At 35.6% G+C, this 23,584-nt stretch overlaps 1 protein-coding gene across 1 annotated transcript; it reads left to right on the top strand.

Annotated features, from left to right (window-relative positions):
- The first annotated feature begins 1,151 nt into the window (after positions 1-1,151).
- On the top strand, positions 1,152-2,081 carry LOC101419879 (olfactory receptor 8S1-like). Its single transcript, XM_004453749.2, has one exon. The coding sequence runs from the start codon at positions 1,152-1,154 to the stop codon at positions 2,079-2,081; it is 930 nt and encodes a 309-aa protein (XP_004453806.2).
- Positions 2,082-23,584: the final 21,503 nt, after the last annotated feature.

The raw sequence follows: 23,584 nt of genomic DNA, 5'->3' as shown, positions 1-23,584 counted from the left end.
CAAGTAAAATGTTTAGTTTTAATTTTACCTATGATTTTTTTTCCATGTAGAATCATTGAAAATAACTTTTCCAGTTGATTATTCTTCACAATCACTGGATTTCAGCTAAAGTCCTGTGGGCACACAGAGGTGAACATTGCCCCGTTTATTCAGGCTCACAGGTAAACTTAACTTGGGTATAATATGGACTCAAGCTGGGGCAGATGGATTTCATTTTGAGATCAGATATAAACTCCTCTTTACAAAGAAATAACAAGACTTGAGGTGAGGCTGGAAAGCCTGTGATGGACTGGACCAGTGCAATAAAGGAGGAGGAGATTTGAAATGGAGAAAAAAGTGACATAAGGCACAGAAACAAAAAGAATCTGTCAAGTTCTAAAAACAGCTAAAATGGCTAGAAAAAAAAAATAGATTAAGGACAGATAAGAAAAAATTCTGTATGCCAGAGTTGAAAAGTGGTCTTTAATTCTGTGGACCAAGCCGAAACACTGGGCTGAGAATTGGAAAAAAAGAATTGAACTTATTTTCTGATTCTTCTACTTATTGTCACTATGACATTACAAAATCTCACTCAATATAAGATTTCCCATAGATAAAAGGGCTGAAATAATTCACAGAATTACTGTAAGTACAAATTAGAATAGCATTTAGAAAGTTTGTACAAAAAAAAATGTCCTATTAAAATTTAACATGCTATTTAGGAAATGAGAAGCCAAGAATTATTTTGAATGGGCAAATAATTATTGGGGATTGATGGGAGGAGAAAAAGTTTGGATCTGATGCAGATATATGCCATAATGTTTTTCAAGAATAATAAGTAATAGATTTCACAACTGTAGAAGAGTGCAGTGAAAATAAACAGCATGAATGTGAAAGTGATCCAGCAATATTCTTCATCCAGTAAAACCCTGTGGAACTGGTATAGGATCCTCTGAAGTATGTGAAGACTGTGACCTAAGATTGGCAATTAGAAAAAAGGATGAAAAAAGCTTACTGAGATGTAGTGAGGGTGTCTTTAAGATGTCTGAGCAAGGAGTCCAGGCAGAGCAAGGAGGGATGTGTGAGAAGGGCTGATGTCCTGAAGGAGATAGAAACAGTCAAATAGAACTCATTCCTCTTCTTATTTTAATCCAAGAAAATATCTTCTATAAATGGCCCTGACGAACCACAGCACTATCACGGAGTTCATCCTCCTTGGGCTGGCTGCTGACCCCTACGTCGAGACCCTGCTCTTTGTGCTCTTCCTGGTGATCTACCTCCTGACCCTGATGGGGAACCTGATGCTGCTGCTGGTGATCAGGGCTGATTCTCACCTCCACACCCCCATGTACTTCTTCTTGAGTAATCTATCATTCCTGGACCTCTGCTTCTCTTCCGTTACGCTACCCAAGCTGCTGGAGGACCTCCTGTCTGAGAAGAAATCGATTTCAGTAGAAGGCTGCTTTGCTCAGGTGTTCTTTGTCTTTTTCAGTTCAGGGACAGAAGCTTGTCTCCTCTCAGTAATGGCTTATGACCGCTATGCTGCCATCTGCCACCCTCTGCTCTATGGCCAGGTGATGAGCAACCAGCTCTGTCTGAGGCTGGTGTTGGTCTCATGGGGCCTGGCCTCTCTCAATGCACTCATTATTGTGTTGTTGGCTATTAATCTGGACTTCTGTGAAAGCCAAACTATACACCACTATACCTGCGAGCTGCCTGCTCTCTTCCCCCTGTCTTGCTCTGATATATCCTTCAGTAGCAAAATCTTGCTCATCTGCAGTTTACTGCATGGACTCGGAACCTTCCTCCCCATATTCTTCTCCTATGCTCGTATTATCGCCACAATCCTGAGCATCAGCTCTACCACAGGCAGAAGCAAGGCCTTCTCCACCTGCTCCTCTCACCTCATTGCAGTGATCCTGTTCTTTGGCTCAGGTTTCCTTTGCTATCTCTTGCCCCCCTCTGGTTCTTCCTTGGACTTGCTCCTGTCCTTGCAATATAGTGTGGTCACACCCATTCTGAATCCACTCATCTACAGCCTAAAGAACAAGGAGGTTAAGTCAGCTGTGAAAAGAACATTGGGGAAGTATCTGATATTTTAGGTAGTGTAAAAGGCACAGTTACTCAGTAAAATTTTAAATATTGCATTTTTTTTGCATCTTCTCTTTTAACCACACCTGCTATCACTGCACAGTATCAAATAATGGCTTGCCTAATCAAAAAACCGTCTCAGGTGCTCTTGATTTTGGCCTCCACTTGGGAAAGTCTATGCTCTGCTTTTGGAAAAGAATGTGAAGACATTCTTCTACAAAGTAGCTCAACAAGACAATAAAATACTTAGGAGAAAAGGTAAGATGAGAAGATGATGATTTCATCAGATCCAGAAATTAATTGTGAAGGGTTCCAGAAAGGAATAACCATCCCCTCTTTGGTTGCACTCACTGTCTGCTCTATGTGTCCATTTTCTATGTGCTGTCTCTGTCTGCTTGTTTTCTTTTTAGGAGGCACCAGGTGCCAGATTGGGACCCCCCTTTGTAGGGAAGAGGTGCTAAATCACTTGAAGCACCTCAGCTCCTTGCTTTGTTGTGTGTCTCATTGTCTTCCTTCTTTGTGCCTCTTTGTTGAGTCATTTGTTGAGTCTTGTTTCATCGGTTCAGCATGCCTGCCCATCACACCAACTCACTGTCTTGCTAGTCTTCTCCAGGAAGCAGTAGGAACTGAACCTGGGACCTTCCATGGGCAGGGAGCTCAATCACATTAGCTTCATCCATGTACCACATGTAATTATTAAAAGAAAATTTTACTAAAAAGAAAAAATCCTTTGTTAACAAAAAAACTAAACTACATGTGGGTATTATGCAAAATAGAAAACTACATGCTTAAATGACATAATAATGCCATTGTAGAAGACAGCAGAAAAATATTACCCTAAAATGCTTTCTCTAATAAACAAGAAAAAATTTAAATTGCCCGAGCTCAAATCTATAATTTAGAAAAATGACAAAACTAATGTAAAAAAATGAAGATAAAAGAATTGAATAAAAGCACAAATTAGTGAATTAAAAAAAAACATAATGAAGAAAAAATCTGGGTTACAGTTATTTTAAAACATCCCTAAAATTTGACATAAATTTGTAGAAAATATTCAAGAAATAAAGGAAAAAGTCACTAGCACTCCACTGATACAAAGAAGAAAAATTACAAGAAAATGCTGGAATTCGTTCCAATAAATTTGACACAGCATTAGGTTTAATTTTCTAGGAATATATAACTCAACAAAAGAAAAATGAGCTGCTTCATGTAAAACAAACAAAAAAATTTTCAAACAAGTAGTTTGAAAGGACCACAGGCACTGCTGAATTTCAGATGAATGTTTCCAAACTTCAATGTTATATGCAGTTTTCCAAAGTACGGATAAGATGGAAACTTTCAATACAATCAAAAAGCTGAAGTAACACTGATTCAAAATTTAAAATATTATCTGTCTTTAATGAATATTTAGGCCTCAATTATAAATAATATATTAATCCATTGGTTCTAAATGTATGCTGAAAGAATATTTCATGACCAAGTACTGTTTACTATTGACTTGGTTCCTCAAATCAATAGGTCAAATATTCATGTTCACCTGAGAGATTCTCAAAAGGCATAAAATAAAATTCTACAACCATTTCTACCTGAAATGTTTAATAAACAAAGATTCACATGATTGTTTATTAATTAAAATATTTTGCTTTAAACAGTTCCATCTATACTTCATGATAAAATGTCAGATTGAAAAATTAGAGTTATAATAAATAACATGAAAAGAACATTACTATTACCATAGTAATTAACAGAATTGTAAAATTCTCCTCACTTCAAAAAGGTATGATAAGATATGAGATTTAAGTTCAGTAGGGGGAATCAACAATATTTAGAAGTGAAATATTATCTACATGGAGAAATCTATGAAAATTTTGTATTAGAAATGAAGATTTATTAGTATCCAAGAGAATTTAATGATGTGAAAATTTAAATAGAGTCATACATTCAGTAGTTTTCTATGTATCAACAATTACTGTTAAGCAAACAATATGTATCATATAGAAAAGAATCTATTCAGTATAAAAAGATCAATAAATACTCAGGATTAAATTTAACAATAAATACCTAGAATCCATATGAACAAAATAACAAAATTGAATGAAATGACTTAAAAAGATACTTAAATTAATAGAGGATATATTCACAAGACATGCTTTCATCTTCAAATATCAAGAATATGACTAATATTAACAAATACCGTAAGAATATTTATCACTGACTTAACAAGAGTCCTGGAGATAAATCGTTCCATGGTTGGCTCAATATCTCAATAAAATTATCTCTTATTGTGATTCTTTCCACCCATCTGCTATGCTACCCTCTAATTACAGTATTTCATCCTCAGGCTTGTCCCTATTGCTTCAACTCTAAACATCAGGATCTTATAGAACACCAAACAAAGCTAGAGGCAGAGGAAGCATTGGTTTAGCCTGTTCTGAATTTTGTGTAAAAGACATCATTCTAAATACTAAAATTGAAAATACTGAAAGTATTCAAGTGTTGATGAGAAGGGCTCATATCCATTGCTAGTGACAAGGTAAATTCATTCAACCACAACGGAAAAGTTTTTAACAATATTTACTAAATCAAAGTCATGTATCATCTCCAAGACCCAAAAAATAAATTCCTATATGTATACCAAAGAGCAATGTGTATAGTTAGTTATGCAACATATTACTAAAATGTTTCTGAGGCTTTTATGCATTTAAGCAGAAATAGTAAATAACCTAAATGTCCACCAACCTGAAGAAAAAAAATGTTTAATATAATCATATGATATCATGTTATACAACCAAAAATACCATGGACAAAACATAAAAGTCTCTCAGAGATTGAAACCAGACTACATAGTATATGATTTCTTTTGTATAAATTTCAAGAAAAGACAAGTAATAATTGATGAGCCAAGTAGGGATATAAGTTATCTATGTAGAATGGATTGATCTGGGAAGTAGTGAGAGGGAGCTTTATACGTTTGTGAAATGTTTGTAATCTTGACCTGTGTTGCAGTTACACAGGTGGACAAATATGCATAAGTTCATGGAGCTGTACGATTAAGATGAGTGTATTTTCCTCACTTTATTATATATTTTATAAACCAATAAAAAGAGAAAACAAACCTAAACAGAAAACACCCATTCTCAAGCATATTGTCTCAATTCTTGCTGGTATATATAGTCCATGCCTACAGCTGCTTTGGTAATAATTGCTTCCTCCCATAGCAGGGCAGTACTTTCCAAGCTTGTGGTCTAGAAGCCATAGGGAGAGATGAGAGAGGGTAGGTAATGTCTTACAAGGCAGTTGCCTCAGGTAAAGCTTCTGAAAGTTCTCCATGCAAAGAAATGATCCTACTGTCTAGTAAAGGGTTAGTGAGTGTGGCAGTTTGAGTTTATTTTAAGAATTCCAAAAAGGGAAAGATTATGTTTGTAATCTAATCTTTTCCTCTGGGTGTGATATCCTTTGATTGCATTAAACTTAGCTGAGGGAGCTTTGATTAGATTACTTGATACAACTGCTTTAGGGCTTTTTATTGGACTACTCAGGTTGAGGCTGCAACCCCTTGGGTTTGATATAAACAGACAGATTGAGGGAAATAAAGGAAGCCAGCATATTTTTGAGTCTGCATTGTAAGAGAGAAGATTCCTTAAGCACTAAGCTCTCAAGAGGCTGAGCCCATAGAGCAGCTCAGGAGCAGATCAGCCCTGCTATATGTCTGATAACACACAGCTAGACTTGGGAGGAGGGCAGAACAGCCAACTGACACAGGAGGCCCAGAAAGAGACAAACCTTATGCCAGCTTGCAGTTGAAATCAGGAGCAGCTGAGCTTAGAGAGGATGCTGGAGGGGAAGGCAGAGACCAGGCAGAGATCACCCATCATTTTGCTTCAACATGTGGCAGCTGACTTTGGTGAGAAAGCACTTTTATGGCCTTGGAACTGTAAACTTTTGCCCCAAATGAATACTCTTTATAAAAGCCAACACATTCTTGATATTTTACATCAGCAGCACTTTGGCAAACTAAAACAGCAAGTCACTTCTCTACACCCTATGGTTCAAGAGATTCATGAACCTCAAGCACATCCATTCAGATATTCTATCCCAAGTCTCACAGTCCCACTCCTTTCCTATTAGGACCCTGAATTTAGCAGAGGAGATGTTCTCATCTGTGAATTCAACCCTCTTTAAACTTCAACTACTTTCATAATCAAGTACTAGACCTTATTTTCAGCACAGCTACCCTTTAGCTACAGGAAATTGTGTTTTTTTTTAAACTAACATAAAATCTTTTAGGCTTTCACACCCTGTCCTAGGTTGGTAGTGGCTAACCCAGGCTTGCCATTTTATAATAAGAAATAGCTGTACAATACTCTTTATTATTGTCTCCATATCTTTCCAGAGCTAAAGCGATCATATATTCAATGCATCACTTTCTACCTGTATCCAATTCCAGTTCCTTACAGTTAAGAGTTGTGTAGCTGTGATTCTGCAGCAAAGTTAGCTACAATGCAGCAGAAAAGCCTCAGAAAAAGAAGTTCAGAGACTGAGTTGGAAGCTGCGTGAGCCTGCATTGAAGTGATAAAGATGTGAGCACATGGTGTATAGGCAGCAACAGCATCTGCTACATTATGAAAAGAAATGTGAAAACAATAATGCTTAGGAATTCCAGAGACCGTTTAGTCCAGTATTTAGCATTAAACAAATATTATGATTAAAAAGTGGGTAAACATGATGATATGGCAAAGAAGGCATGGATTTCCTTGTCAAAGAAAAAAAGACAATTAAAATTTAGAGGAAAAATAACTAAATCTATGCATGAAAATGATGGCTAAACATGAAGCATGCTAAAACATAGCATGATTATGAGAAACTGATAGAGTGTAAAAGATTATTTTACATGGGGTGCATAAAATATTTTCCCACAAATTTAGCACTGCTAACAGATTGAATAATGCTACTGTTCCACAGTGACTAATGCTACTTTTCCACAGTGACTAATGCATCAATTAATTATTGCTTTTATCAGTTTTCCATATCAATGCATAAACACAAAAGATACAATTATAGTTTTTAAAAACTTAGTGCATGTATTAAAATCCTGAACAAAACAAAATAATGATAAAGCAGAAAAGTGTTCAGAGATGAGAGAGACAGGAGGAGTAAAACAGTGTAGTAGAAATAATTTCCTCACCTTTCATAGTAAAGAGTAAAACTACCCTGTCTAAAATTGACAGAACAAGAAACACAGTTGTGCCTGGCGACTACATTTGCCAAACTCCTTTGCCTACTTCATTTCAGTTTAGAATCTGCCAATAAGAGGAACTCACACAAGACCAAGTAGAAATTGGTGTCATCTTTGTCTCTCAGATATTGATGAGCAGATATCTGAACAAAAGTAACTGAAGACTAAGAAACATAGGGCTCCAGATTATGGTAGGCACTTTTTAAAATTCCCCCACAAAGTATGGTGCTATTGCCATATACCAGAAATGGCAGTATGGATTAAATGGATAAAAATATGTAGGACACAACCTCCTGAGTTTTCCCTGGCCTTAGAATGGCCTGGGAGAACATTGGTAGATTTCAGATTTTCTGCTAGTGGCACAAAGATGCTAGTTGAATGAACTGTGCTGTGTTGGACTGGAATTAGAGATAACGGGTGTGAACTCATGGTTTTAGATCTATCTACACCTGGATGTGCATGTGCATGCACACATACACATACACAAACACATATTTCCTAGTTCTGTTCTCTGAGAGGACTTAAGATGAGAGACCCTCTGTTAGCAAAGAGCCCATCGAGGACCCAGATCTTGATTTCTATGTACCATTCTCCACTTAAAAGAACAAGAGTTCCTTGAAGAGATAGGTCTTTCTAAAACTGGGGCAGGTAATCTAGAAAATGAGCCTAGAACATCGTTTGCACCTCTTGTTTTGCATATATAAATATTGGGATATGGAGCAAAAATTAATGTGCATGGCAACAGTGTACATTTGGCAGGAGTTGAGGCTGGAAAATTGACTTGGAAACAGAGTGTGATGGACTTATTGCTTGGTTCTTGAGCATTCCAAAAGCATTTATTTAATAAGTTAATATTGTGTACCTACTATGAGCTATATATTGCTTAGAATTTGATTTATACAAAGGATTATTAGAGGATCTCAGTCTTTTCATTTAACTCATTTAAGAATTAAATGTGAGAAGGTTATTTTGGGGAGAAGCAGAAGAAAATTTCTTATAGATAATATAATCCCTGGTGGAGATAGGGAGAATCAGACAAGAATTTCAGAGCAGAGGAGGGAGGCAGAAATAAAACAGAGTAGTCACGGAGGACAAGCTTCACACTGAATTACCAGCTAGGCCTGGGGTGAAAGGGTGAGGTTGCTGAGTTGGGGAAGAGGGTCTCGTCCTGGAGAGACGCAGAAGATGGATGAGGAGTTCATACTCATGGTTTTCCAGGTCGCCCCACAGAAGCTATCCATTCTGGGCCTTCATGCTGTGGTCCACCTCACACCTGGATCAGACTTTGAACTCATGAGCTGCAAAGAAGCAGTTAAGGAGGGAGAAGGTCAAAATGGACTTCATTTCTGCAGCTAGTGGAGCTTATAGTAATTTTTCAAAGCAGTTTCACCATCTTACATTCCCACCAGGAATGTATGAGATTTCTAATTCCTCCACATTCTTTCCGATGCTTAGTATAATCAGTCTTTTTAAATTTTAGCCATTCTAAACTTTCTAATAATTGTATGGTAGTATCTCATTTTGGTTTTAATTTGAATTTCCCTAATGACTAATGATGTTGAGCATCTTTTATGGCTTATCTGTCATGATATACTCTGTCTCACTTTTATGTCAGGAAAACAATCTCAACCCCCTCTGAAGCCCAAGGCAATTCCATAAAGCATATGTTCAAATGTTTTGCTCATTTTTAGTGGGATGAATGTCTTCTTATTGTTGAGTGCTGAGAGTACTTTATATATTCTGGACAGAAACACTTTATCAGATGTGTGCCTTGCAAAAATTTTCTCTATGTGTGGTTTGTTTTTTCATTCTCTCAGTGATGTTTTTGTTTTTTCATTCTCTCAGTGATGTTTTAAGATTTTGTATTTTGATGAAGTCCAATTTACCAATTTTGTCTTCTGAGGAATGTGATTTTGTTGAGTCTAGTAAATCTTTATCTAATCCAAGGTCACACAAGAAGTTTTCCCAGAAGTTTTATAATTTTAAATTTTATATAAATGATTCCTTTTGGATACAAAGTTCATTTTTGCATGTCTATATCTCATTGTTTCTGCACAATTTGCAATGAAGGCTGTTCTTTCTCCACTGCACTCCCTTTGTGTCCCTGTCTAAAGTGAATTTATATATATATATAAACTTATTTTATTTCTGGATTCTCTGTTGTGTTCCATTGATCTGCTTAGCAATGTTTTTGCCAATATCGCATTGTTTTTATTCCTGTGATTTTATAGTAATTCTTTTTTGCATATATAAGACCTTTTTTCTTTCAAGCTTAACAAATGAAAGTTAATACTACAAGATGTTAATATCAGAGAAAAACAGAAAATATTGTAATAAGTGAAGAGACCAGACACAGAGTATTACATATCGTATCATCCCTATTTATATGAAATGTAAATATAAATCAATTAATAAAGATTAAATGAGGTAGTGGTTATGTGGATCTGAGAAAGGAATGCTAAGGGTTGTGGAGTCTTTCTTTTTGGAGTAATGAAATTGTTCTAAAATATCTGAGATGATGAATGTACAACATTGTGATTATACTAAAAACAATTGATTAGACACTTTGGATTGAATAGCCAGAAACACATGCTATGTATAGTGGGGTAAGCACATAAAGATTAAGAGGTGAGGAATTTCTTGTTTCTTTGTCTGTTTTTTTGTTCACCTGTTTATTATTCAAATAATGAAAATGATCTAATAACGATTAAAGTAATGAATACACAATAGTGATTATGCCAAATACTATTGCTTGTCCCCTTTGGATGAATTGTATGCTTTATTAATATGCATTAATAAATTTGATTTGTTTTAAAAATACACTAGAAATTTTCTTTTCAAGTCTTTTCCCATTTTTTAATGAGTTTGTCTTTGTATTGTTTAGTTGAATGATCTCTTTTTATATCATGGATATTAAACTTTTATTGGATATGTAACTGCCAAATATTTTCTCCCATTGAGTTGGCTGTCTTTTCACCCTTCGACAAAGTCCTTTGAGGTGCAGAAGTATTGAATTTTGAGGAGGTGCCATTTATCTATTTTTTCTTTTGTTGCTCATAATTTGGATGTAATATATTCAAGATCTTGAATATATTTTCCTACATGTTCCTCTAGGAGTTTTATGGTTGTTGTTTTTATATTTAAGTCCTTGATCCATTTTGAGTTAATTTTTATGTAAGGTGAGACACATGAAAAAATGTGCAACATCCTCAGTGATTAGGGAAATGCAAACCAAAATTACAATGAAATATCATTTCACACCTATTAAACTGGTTCCTATAAAAAGTCAGAAAACTAAATGTTGGAGATGATATGGAAAGATAGGAACGCTTATTCACTGTTGGTGGAAATGTAGAATGTTACAGCCACTGTGGAGGACTGGCTGTTCCTAAGGAAGTTGAATATAGACTTGCCACATGACCCAGCAATACCATTACTAGGTATATACCCAGAAGAACTGAGAGCAGAGACATGAACAGACATCTGCATTCCAATGTTCATAATGGCATTATCTACGATTGTCAAAAGTTGGAAACAACCCCATTGTCCATCAACTGATGAATAGATATACAAATTTGGTGTATACAAATGATAGAATATTATATTGCAGTAAGAAGAAATTAAGTTGTGAAAGATATGACGACCCAGATGAACCTGGAGGATATTATATTGAGTAACACAAGTCAGACGCAAAAAGACAAATACTGGATGATTGTGCTATTACAAACTAAATATGTTGTTTAAACTCATGGAGTTAATAATTAGAATATAGGTCATCAAAAAGTAGAATGAGGGTAGAGTAGAAAACTGAGAGTTAATCTGTGTAGAATTGGTAAAAATATTTGTAAATTTTGTAAGTGAATAGAAATGGTGAAAGCACATCATAGTGTTTGTAACTAGAAGAGATATTAAATGAGTATCATTGTGGTTGAAAGGGAAAGTCTCAATTCATGTATATTATGAGAAGGAAAGCTAAAAACTGTAAAATGGGACTGTATAAAATTGTAAAACCAAATGTATAACACAAATATGGGTGATAATGCATACATAAGACTGTTTTTTCAAAATATAAGTACAAGTAGACTAGAGAGAAGGAAAAAGAATAGCAGCTATGTATGGCAGGGTAAGCATTGAGAGGTGATGAGGTTTTTTTTTGTTTATTATTATTATTATTGGAATAGTGAAAGTGCTTTAAGAACGATTGAAGTGATGAATGCACATCTTTGTGTTTACACCAGATACCATTGATTGTACACTTTGAATGGATTTATGCTTTAAGTTTCAATAAAATCAATTATTAAAAATTACTAAAATAAAAAGAATTTCAAAAAATGTGAATCCATTTTCTTCAGTTATAGATGTTGGCTAAATATTTACTGTTATTTTGCAAAATCCAAGAGGGCTGATGACCCAGTTCTTTGTTTCTTGTCTTTGGTTTCTCCTGGTAGACTGTTGGTAGGATCTGTGAATGAAAGTTCCCCAAGATGGTCTCTTCTCCCCAGATCAAGGCTGAGTTTTCTCCATAGAATTCTTACCCAATAGGATAAGGACCAATTGGATTTGAATAGTGGATATTGTTGGGGTATCTCCTGTTTGTGGTTAATGGCTTCATGTATTTACTAAACTTTTCTGGGTTTAGTAAGCTGAAGTCCAATTCTGCTCCAGATCTTCTCCCCTTCCTTTGCAGACCAGTGGTAGTTCTTTGACAGGAGGTGATCCTCCACCCATTCCCTGAGGTTTATGTAATGCTTCTCCCCTTTGGTGTCTCTCCCCTTTGGCAAAAGTACTCTTTTCTGAGCTATAAGAACACTTGAACCTTTTCTCTTTGTGGCTCTGAATGGAGATTCATCCAAACTCAGTCTCCTGGATTCCTGCTGCTTCTTCTCACTGTGTACCTGAATGCGGGTAAGAGGTTTGAAGTCACTCTTTTATTCAGGGAGAACATCAGCTTCTCACTGGGGCACTCCAATCTGGTGTCACTGTTTGAGATCTGGAGATTACAGGCTTTAGGGCTGTAGTTCACAATGGCGGTGGCACCAGTACTAGGAGATGATTTGGAAATGTGAGGAGTTTTGGTTGTCACATTGGAGGGAGCTACTAGTATTTGCAGATTGGGGTCCGGCTATCCTGCAATGTGCAGGACAGTACTGTTATTCTGAAGAATTTTCTGTGTCCACCTTGACTTAAATGTCCTGGTGGACATTAACGTAGGTATAAAGACTGCTAAGAATTAATGAGTCCAAAACCTCACTGCATTTCACACCAAACACAAAAATTTTATCATGGAAGTAATATACAGTGAAATTTTTAGGAATACACTATTGTGTAAACCAAGGAGTTTTGTTTGGACCTTTAAGAAGATTTTTCACCATTTCAGAAAATTCCATCACTGATGGCCATGCTGCTCATAGTGCCTGATTTGTCAATGGGACACATCTGCATCCACCTGTGTTTGCATATTCTATGATAACCATGGTTCTGTGTTTAGGATTCAGCATCTAACTCCTTTATTATGGCTTCTGGTGTAGCTGTATCCAAGAATTTCTATTAAAATAATTACGTTATAATAAATTATTTTCCTTTTGTATATCTTTTGTTGACTATGTTGATTTGAGTCTTTTATCCAGCCTCCAGAAAATCATGTTCTTAAATTGAACCTCTTGCGAATCTTTGATTAGATTAGATCAATTAAGGGTCATTTGATTAGATTGCTCCGTAGGGGCATAACTCAGAGTGGGTCTTAATCCTCTTACTGGAGTCCTTTATAAATGGAGTAATAAAAGCCTCAGGAAAACAGAAAGAAGGCCTCAGAGGTAGAGAGAAACCTCTAGAAGTTGCAATCAATGTAACTGGGAGAAAGAAATTCAACAGACAGAGCAACCTGAAGCTGAAGCAACAAGACCCAGAGGAGAGGGGAGAGAAAAGCTCACCCTGCCATGTCCCTGATCACCCACAATCTAGCCTTGGGAGAAAGTGAGCCTGTAGGAGAAGGCAGAGACCAGCAGAGCCACCATTGTAACTTGTCATGAGCCAGGAGTCCAGGATGGTCAGGGTTCAACAGGGGAAAAAGTCCTGTCCAGCAAGACTACGAAGCATGGAAAGAAGGAACCCTCTTGTTCATGCTTCAAGATCCCTTTATTAACAGTCTGCTCCTTTATATATCTTTTCTAACTCATTGAGAATGTATATTTATAATCACAACTACAATTAGTCTTATATCTAATACATTTGTTTATCTCCTCAAGGAAACAGGAAATTTATGTTCTGTTGTGTTCCTTTAGCAGCAGGGGATGTTCTTTATGTTAGCAGGATGTATACCTGCATTTGCAACTATTCTCATCTTCTGGTTCCCTCATAAATGTTTAAGTATAGGCTGTAACTTGTCAGGTGCTTTGTGAGACGAGACAATTGTTTTCAACCATCAAGCTCAAGATTTTCACTTTAAAAACAACAAAGCACTATGCATACATAGCATAGCTATTGTCAGAAAGAAGATATTAAGTAAAGTCTGGAAGCTTGAAGAAAGTGGACGAGGTTTGGAAAAGTGATTCTTGGAAATATTAAAGTCAACTGGAATTGGATAAGAGATATAGACATGGAGAGTGTCCTGGGAAGAGTAAATGGCCCCAAGGGGAGTGTCCTCCTTTTTCTCTTTCTTAACTTCTGCATACACCTTATACTCCACCCAAGCACCTAACATTGCCTCACCTTGACCCCTAAATCATCCTTTGCAAAACCATTTTGTCCAACAGCCAATTTAGATACCTAAAATTATTTGCCTAAAGGGAATTATTCCAATTTCATTATTGATACATTTACCATAAATTTGATTTTGTCAAAATACAATCTTCAAAATAAAAGGAAAAAGTTTTTCATACTCTTGAATGTATTTAAAGAATATGTGGAAAGCATATAGTATTACAAAGAAGAAACAAACCATCAGCCAAAAACAATTATAGCTATCATTTTGATGAATTGTTTGCATCATTTTATTTCAATATTGAGCTTCATATCTAAGTTTATTTGAAATACTTCTTATCAAATTGTATCTGCAATTTAGTAGCCCTTATTTTTTTCCTTAATATATTATTTTAATTCTTAACATTTTATTTTTATCACAAAAACATTTTTTCTAATTGTAATTTCTAAGATTAAAATTCATCTGTTGAGCAAAACAGTAACAAGCTAATAGAGGAAAAATTGTTACTACAAACGATGAATGATATTATGCACCAGTTTACTGGTATTGGTACTGATATAAGCATTTGCTGATATACACCAAATTCATCCCTAGATTGCACTGTAATTTTTATCATATGTCTTGTGAACCCATGTCACAATCCTTTGTGTGTTGATACTCATGAAACTGAAAAATGTCTGCCCATGGGCTCCTGGGGTTTGCTGGCTAGGGCCAATTGCCTCAATATTCTTCATATATTCACATTCCCATTTATAAGCACAGGAATAATTTAGTCAATAGCTGAGGTTTAACTAAATCATGCATAACATTTCATCATATATGAACTTCATAAATATCCAATTCTATTTTCTTTTCTTTGGTTTTCTTTTTATAAAAGGAACTCTTTATATATAATTTTTTAGGTCTGTGGACATGACCAATCAAGGTATCTGGCACTGTCAATTTCTTCTTCTAGGTAAAAATTTCCCACACATTATTCATTGTTCTTCTAAACACACAAGGCAAGTGTTTGAACAGTAATGGCCAATGATCAGAAAGGGCCTATATTATGGGTTACTCAGCAGCCTATGGTGTAGTCTGGTTCAAACTTGTCAAAATTTTATTGTCATGTCCAATTAGAGTCTCTTCATCTAGAATAAACTGGAAGTTCTGAAATAACAATTTAATTGGAACAAGTGAGTCACTCTCATGACAGAATACTTAAAATGAAGAGGATGTGGTCTAGCTCAACTACAACTTCTTTTCTGCTTGTGTCCTGCCTTTGCAGTAGTCCCTGCTCTTTCAGGGAATGAGTGTTAGTCCTTTCCTTGGACTCCATTCAAGTGCACTACTGCAATAAACTTCCCATGAGTTGAGCTAGGGTTGTCTCTTGCAACCCAAAGAGCCTGGCTAGAACATGTTCGCATTATTTGCTTATGCATTAGAGTGGGAGATGCTCAGGATATGTGTTAATCACTCCTCTCTTGCATTTTGTTGTTTGTTTTTTTTAAGATTTATTTTATTTATTTCTCTCTCCTTCCCCCCCCCCATTGTCTGCTCTCTATGTCCTTTTTTTTTAAGATTTATTTATTTTTTATTTATTTCTCTCCCCTTGTTCTTCCCCTCCCCCTCAGTTGTCTGCTCTCTGTGTCCTTCGCTTTGTATTCTTCTGTGACTGCTTCTATCTTTTATCAGCAGCACCAGTAATCTGTATTTCTTTTTGTTTTGTCATCTTGTTGTGTCAGCTCTCCGTGTGTGCAGCACCATTCTTGGTCACCCTGCACTTTCTTTTGCGCAGGGCGGCTCTCCTTATGGGGTGCACTCCTTGTGCGTGGGTCTCCCCTATGCAGGGGACACCCCTGCGTGGCAGGGCACTCCTTGCACGCATCAGCACTGCGCATGGGCAGGCTCCACACAGGTCAAGGAGGCCCGGGATTTGAACCATGGACCTCCCATGTGGTAGGCAGATGCCCTATCCACTGGCCCAAGTCTGCTTCCCTCTCTATGTCCTTTTGCTGTGTGTTCTTCTGAGTCCGCTTGCATTCTTGCCACCACCAGAAATCTGTGTCTCTTTTTGTTGCATCATCTTGCTGTGTCAGCTCTCTTTGTGTGCGGCTGCCACTCCTGGGCAGGCTGAACTTTCTTTCACACTGGGTAGCTCTCCTGACAGTGTGCACTCCACACTGTGAAGGAGTTTAGCATTAATGAGAATTGAAGAGGAAAGTAACAAGAACTGGTATCAAGGGTGAAGAATTATTTTTTAATAAGAAAATGATTTTCACCATATTAATGAATGCATAGAAAAAGCAATAGAAAGGGACAAATTGAAGATAGATTATTAAGAACTTCAAATAGAAAAATTGCCAAGGAGGGACATTAGATTAGCCTGATTAAGTCAAATGAACACTATGGCCAGGAGACCTGTATGGTACACATGTCTGTATTTGGGCCATGAGTCCATCAATGGACAAAGAGTGGGCTACTATGATTAGAAAGTTTTTATCATGGTTTTATCTACTAACTGTCCACTTTCTTGTCTTCCATTTGTACTGTACTTTGGGCTTCAGCTCACTGCCTTTCTGTTATTTCATTATCTGATATAATAGGCAGTTTCAGCATTTATGTCTCATCCAACAACCTGATCTCAAATATTTATAGTGTCTGACTCCATCCTCTGTTGCTCAAATTGATTTCAGCATTGTATCTATTTGATGACCCTCAAAATCTGATCATTCATTTAATTGACTGGCCCCATATCTGTAAAGTTTAATCTCAGATTGTAATCTTCTATCTTCCAAGGTTCTAGATGTCTTACTTACACTATGCCGCTCTGAAACTCAATATTCTTCAGTTCCTCTTTGTATCACTCTGTAGTGGGTTACTAGTGGCCTCCAAAAACATATGCTCAAGTCCACACCCTGGCATCTGTGACATTATTTGGCAAACAAGTTTTTGCCAATGTAATTAATAAGAATTCCAAAATGAGATTATCCAGGATTTAGTGTAGACACAAAAGCCAATAGCAGTGTCCTTATAAAAGAGAAACAGAGGAAGAAGAGAGACACAAAAACAGAGAAGGTGATTTGAAGATGGAGGTGGAAATTGAAGTTGTGTGAGCCTCACGGAAAAATGCCTGGAGTAACAAGAATTGGAAGAGGCAAGGAAGGAATTTCGCCTGGGCCCCTCAGAGGGAGTGCAACCCAGCTGACTCCTCGATTTCAGTCTTCTGGTCTCCAGAACTGAAAGAATAAAACAAGTTTCCATTAAAATAATTTGTTACAGTAGTCCTAAGAAACTCACTCTCTATCACTTCAATGAAGATTCAGTTTTTCCTCTTTCTGTCCTGACCCCATGATGCACCATTTTAGAAACACTCATAGCCCTGCATTCATATCTTTATCTTTCCTTACATTAACAAGTTCTACCTACCTTCTCCATATCTACAGAATATTAAAAAATGTGTCTTATTTTATGCTTCAAACACAGACTGACCCAGAAACATATTATCCTTCTTTCTTCTTAAACTTAACAAGAACCACCCACCAGATTATCTTGCTTTACACTTAGCAGGGAATATCTTAATCATTTTCCTTCATAGCCAAAATTCAGTCTACATCTGAATGTAAATTTACCACCTTTCTTTCAGTGTCACAGAAAACTCTAAGTCTAAAGAATAAACTTTCCTAGCTGATGTATGAGGGAGAAATTTTTACATCTCCTGCTGGGCCATACTCCACCAGTCTTTCACATTTGTCCTATGGTTTTAATCTACCCTGCTTTACTATTCCCTTTTCTATAAGTATAAACATGCTCTGTTTTTTTCCCATCTTCAAAAATAAAATACAAAAATAATTTTCCCTCAATTCTGTAATCCTCTACTTTATCTCTCTCATTCCCTTTAAAGTCATGCTCATCCAGTGATAAAATATTTCTTCACCACACAGGCACTGTCATGGTACAAAGATGAAAAAGACAGAGCCTCTACCTCCAAGGAGTCTGTCTAGTGAGAATGACAGATACACAAGCAGTTAACTATATCACAACGGGCTAAATTCAATGGCAGACTACATATAGGGTATTGCAAGAACTCGAAGGATGATAATTACCACAATCTATGTGGGGAATGTCAGAAGAAACTTATCTGAAACAAAGAATTATCTGAAAGAGTAGTCCTTGAACTAATATCTTCATTTCCTTTGGGTGCTACCTTCTTTGATTACTGCAGCTTGACACCATCAACAATTATTTTACGTTCTGTAAAAATCTGCTTTTTTAGGTTTCCTTGATGGCACTCCTGCATCTAAGACAACTCTACTTTGGTCTAAACTACCATTTCCACTTCCTCAGCCACCTCTTTAAATGACACTCTTTCCAAGAATATGTCCTGAAATCTTCTATTTCTATTGTACATATCTCTTCTGGCACATTATTTTTTTAACTTCATGATATCGATGATCACCCATATAGTTATGACTTCCTCATGCCCATAGACCCACGCATCCTACTGGATGCTCTAAATACATCTCAAATGCAACATATACAACACTGAGCACATTTACTCATATTTTCATGCAATGAAATTTTATTGAAATAACCAAGGACTTAATAAAGTCTATTCTCCGTTACGTCATCCCATGCAATTTTTTTTTCAGTTTTCACGTTGAAATTGGATTTTCTAGGTTCCTTTTCTAAAAAAAATATATTTGTATTACAAAAGTTGTAAACAATAAAACAATCATGCGTGTGCATAGAATTCCCCTAGAAAAACCCTTCACCAACACACCACACTGTTGTGGAACATTTGTTACAGATTATGAGATGATATCATCAGATTAGAACCACTAACTATGATCCATAGTGTACATTTGGCATATTTTTCCATACCTCTTTATTATTAACACAGGACATCTTTGGCATTGATGCAAAAATATTACAGAATTGCTGTTAACTATAGTCCATAGGTTACATTAATTGTATTTTTCTCATGCTTTCCACGTTCCCACCACTCTACAATAGTGACATACATTCATTCGAGATCACAGAAGGACATTCTTGCATTTGGACTAACAACAATTGACATTAACCTCAGTTCACTATGTTATTCAGTGCCTAAATTATATTCTAGCTTTCTTTCAAATGACATTTACATCCCTAGAATATCCTTGTCAGCCACAATCCCATTTATAAACCAGCTGCTACTTATTATGTTTTAAAATCAACTCTATCCATTTCCACACTTGTACAATCAGGTTAATTAAAACCTAAATATACATTAAATATCAGTATACCTTTACAGTCCTCCACTTATCTCCTAATAACCTATACTCTATGAATTAACTCCATGCATTTATTCTTTGTATTTAGCTCATAAATTTGTGGGGATTGGTGTATATGGGAACCTCTTATATTTTTTAATGTAACATTTTGTGTGATTTATGTATATATATTTTTAAAAGATAATACAAAAGGAAAAATAAAAGAAAATTATTTGTGGTGATTTATGCTCATTATTGAGATTATACTAAAAGCCATTGACTGTACTCTTTGGATAGATTGCTTGGTATGTGAATATATCTCAATAAAACTGCTTAAAAAAAAGTATCCACCACCTACCACCAAGTCTTGAAGAGGCTTTTGTACATTTTCTCCTAAGAGCTTTATGGTTCTAGCTTTTATATTTAGGTACTTGATCCCTTTTGAGTTAATTTTTGTATAAATTATAAGAAAAAGGTTCCCTATCTTTCTTTTGGATATGGATATTCAATACTCCCCAGAATGACTTGTTGTTGGACTGTTCTTACCCAGCTTGGTTGGTTTGACAGTCTTATCAAAAACCATTGACCATAGATGTGACAGTCTGTTTCTGAACCATCAGTTTGGTTCCATTTGTCTATGTGTCTCTCTTTATGCCAGTCCCACGTGTTTTTACCACTGTAGCTAGGTAATAAGATATAAGTCCAGAAGTGAAAGTCCTCCAACTTTGTTATTCCTTTTCAAGATGTTTCTGGCTATTTAGGACCTCTTACATTTCCAAATAAATTTGATAATTTTGTTTTCTGTTTGTTTAAAAAATGCTGGTGGAATTTATATCAGGATTGCATTAAATCTATATATCAATTTGAGGAGAACTGACATCTTAATGATAGTGTTCCAATCCATAAGCATGGAATGTTCTTCCAATTATTTAGGAGTATATTATATTTTTAGCAATGCATTGTAGTTTTCTGAATACAAGTGCTTTACATCCTTGGTTAAGTTTTTTCCTAAATATTTGAATTTTTAGTTGGTAATGTAAATGGAAGTTTTTCCTGATTTTCTTCTCAGATTGCACATTACAAGTGTATAGAAACACCGCAGATTTTTGCGTTTTAATCTTGTATCCCGACACTCTCCTGAAATTGTTTATTAGTTCTAGCAGTTTTCTTGCAGATTTTTGGGGACTTTCTGGATATAGGAGCATATCATCTACAAATAGCAAGTTTTACTTCTTCCTTTCCAATGTGAATGTCTTTTATTTTATTTTTTCTTGCCTGATTGCTCAAACTAGAACCTGTAGAACTACATGAAACAATAGTGTGACAGGGGGCACCCTTGTCTTTTTCCTGATCTCAGTGGGAAAGTTTTCAGTCTTTCACCATTGAGTACAATGTTATCTGTGGGTTTTTCACACATGGCCCTTATGTTGAGAAAATTTCCTTCAATTCCAAACTTCTGTAGTATTTTGACCAGGAAAGGCTGCTGTATTTTTTCAAATGCTTTTCCTACCTCAATGAATAGGATCATGTGATATTTCTTCTTTGATTTATTGACATGGTGTATTATACTGATCAATTTTCTTGTGTTGAACCACCCTTGTATGCCTAGTATAAAACTCACTTTATTATGGTGAATAAATCTTTTAATGTGTTGTTGTGTTCAATTTGAAGTATTTTTTTGAGGATTTTTGTACCTACATTCATTAGAGAAACGGGTCTGTAATTTTCTTTTTGTGTAGTATCTCTATCTGGCTTTGTTTTTAGAGTGATATTGGCTTCATAGAATGAGTTCAGTAGTATTCCTTCTTGTTCAGTTTTTTGGAAGAGTTTGAGTAAGATTCATATTAAATATTCTTTGAATGTTTGGTAAAACTCACCTGTGAAACCAACTGGTCTTGGGCTTTTCTTTTTGAGGAGTTGTTTGATGGTAATTTCAGTCTATTTACTTATGATTCGTTTGTTGAGGTCTTCTATATCTTTTAGAGCCAGTGTAAGTTGTTCATCTGTTCCTAAGAACTTTTTCATTTCATCAATATGGTCTAGTTTGTTGGTCTGTGGTTGGTCATAGTATCCTCTTATGATCTTCATTTCTGAGGGATCAGTAGTAATGCACTTGTTTTCATTTTTTATTTCATTTATTTTCATCTTCTCTCATTTTTTCTTTGTCAGTCTAGCTAAGGGTTTTTAATTTTGTTAATCATGTCGAAGACCCAACTTTTTGATTTGTTAATTCCCTCTATTTTTGTTGTTGTTTCAATGTCATCTTTTTCTGCTCTGATCATTGTTATTTCACTGCTTCTATTTGCTTTGGGAATAGTTTGCTCTTCTCCCCCACCCCAGCTGTGTAGTTAAGTCACTGATTTTAGCTCTTTCTTCTTTTTTATTTTAAGTTTTGTGAGCTATAAAATTCACCCTCAGCACTGCCTTTGCTGCATCCCTTATGTTCTGATGCATTGTGTTCTTGTTTTCATTCATCTTATGATATTGACTGATTTTCTTGCAATTTCTTCTTTGATGCACTGATTATTTAAGAGTGTGTTGTTTAAACTCCAGATATTTGTGATTTTTCCATTCTTCTTCCTCTTCCTGCTTTGTTTACTTTTGATCTTGTTTATTTTACTGTAATCAGCTTTGTTACCTGACATATGGTCTATCCAGGAGAATGACCAATAAGTGTTTGAGAAGAATATACATCTTGCTGTTTTAGGGTGCAATGTTCTGTATATGTCTAATAGGTTTAGCCCATTTGTCATATTATTCAGTCTCTTTTTCTTTATTGATCCTAAGCCCAGATTTTCTAGCCAATGCTGAGAGTGGTGTATTGAAATCTCCAACTATTATTATAGACATATCTATCTCTCCCTTCAGTTTTGCCAGTGTTTGCTTCAGGTAATTTGGGTCATCCTAGTTAAGTGCATGTATATTTATGATTGGTATTTCTTCCAGTGAATTGTCCTTTTTATTAATGTATAATGCCTTTTCTTGGCTGTAATAACAGTTTTGATTTAAAGTGTATTTCATCTGATATAAGTATAAGTATAGCTCCCCCAGATCTTTTTTTTTTTTTTGGCTAGTGCATGCATGGAATATCTTTTATCAGCTTTTCACTTTTAATCTATCAATATCCTTAGAGCTAAGCTGTGTCTCTTATCTCTTACGCCCAGCATATCAATGGCTCATATTTTCTTATCCATTCCATCAGTCTGTGTCTTTTTTTTTTATTTATGTGTTTTTTATTGGGGAGTTTAATCCATTAACATTCAAAGTTATTACCTTAATGGCAATTATTAAATCACCCATTTGAGCTTTGTGCTTTATCTGTCATATTTTATTTTCACCAATCTTTTGACACTTTTATCTACTTTTATTGATTTAATCTTCCTTTCTAGACTCTTTTCCAAGCCTCTCTGTCTTCTCTTTTCTTTTCAGGCTGTAGCACTCACTTTAATCTTTCTTGCAAAGTCAGTCTCTTGGTTACAAACTTTCTCAGTTTCTGTTTATTTATAAATATTCTGAAATTACCTTCATTTTTGAAAGATAATTTTGCCAGAAATAAGACTCTTGACTGGCAGTTTTTCTTTTACAGTATCTTAAATATATCATACCAATGCTTTCTTGCCTTCAGGGTTTCTGATGATAAGTTGACACAACCTTATGGGGTATCCTTGGTATTTTCTGTGCTTCTTTTCTCTTCCTGCTATCAGAATTCTCTTTGTCTTTGTTATTTGACATTCTAATTAGTATGTGTCTTGGAATTGGTATTAAGATTTATTGGAATTGATGTACAATGAGATTCTTAGATGTGGATATCTATGTCCCTCAATATGGTTGGGAAATTTTCTACCATTATTTCTTCAAATATTCCTTCTGATCTTTTCCCCTTCTCTTCTGTTTTCTGGAACACCCATGACCTGTATTTTTGCATGTCTCCTGCTGGCACTTAGCTCCCTGAGATCCTGTTCATTTTTTTCCATTCTTTTCCTCATCTGTTCTTTTGTATGTTCACTTTCAGAGACCATGTCTTCAAGCTCACCAATTCTTTCTTCTGCCTCCTCAAATCTGCTGTTATATGCCTCCAGTATATATTTAATTTTATTTATTGCGCCTTTCATTCCCATAAAGTCTGCTATTTTTCTATTTATACTTTCAGTTTTTCTTTGTGCTCACCCAGTGTCTTCTTAATACCCTTATTCTCTTTAGTCATCTTATTGAATTTATTAAGAAGATTTGTTGAACATCTACAATTAGTTTTCAGAACTCCTTTATGTCACCTGGAGACTTACCTTGTTCCTTTTTCTGGAACATATCTTCCTGATGCACGTTAAGGATTCTAATTATTTTGTG

Source organism: Dasypus novemcinctus, chromosome 12 (genome assembly GCF_030445035.2).
Source record: "Dasypus novemcinctus isolate mDasNov1 chromosome 12, mDasNov1.1.hap2, whole genome shotgun sequence".
NCBI lineage: Eukaryota > Metazoa > Chordata > Mammalia > Cingulata > Dasypodidae > Dasypus > Dasypus novemcinctus.
The sequence above is the reverse complement of the archived record's forward strand: the minus strand, read 5'-3'. Positions and strand labels throughout refer to the sequence as shown.

Bases quoted from the DNA above. Each gene is read 5' to 3' on its own strand.
- LOC101419879 (XM_004453749.2), top strand. From the start codon at position 1,152: ATGGCCCTGACGAACCACAGCACTATCACGGAGTTCATCCTCCTTGGG.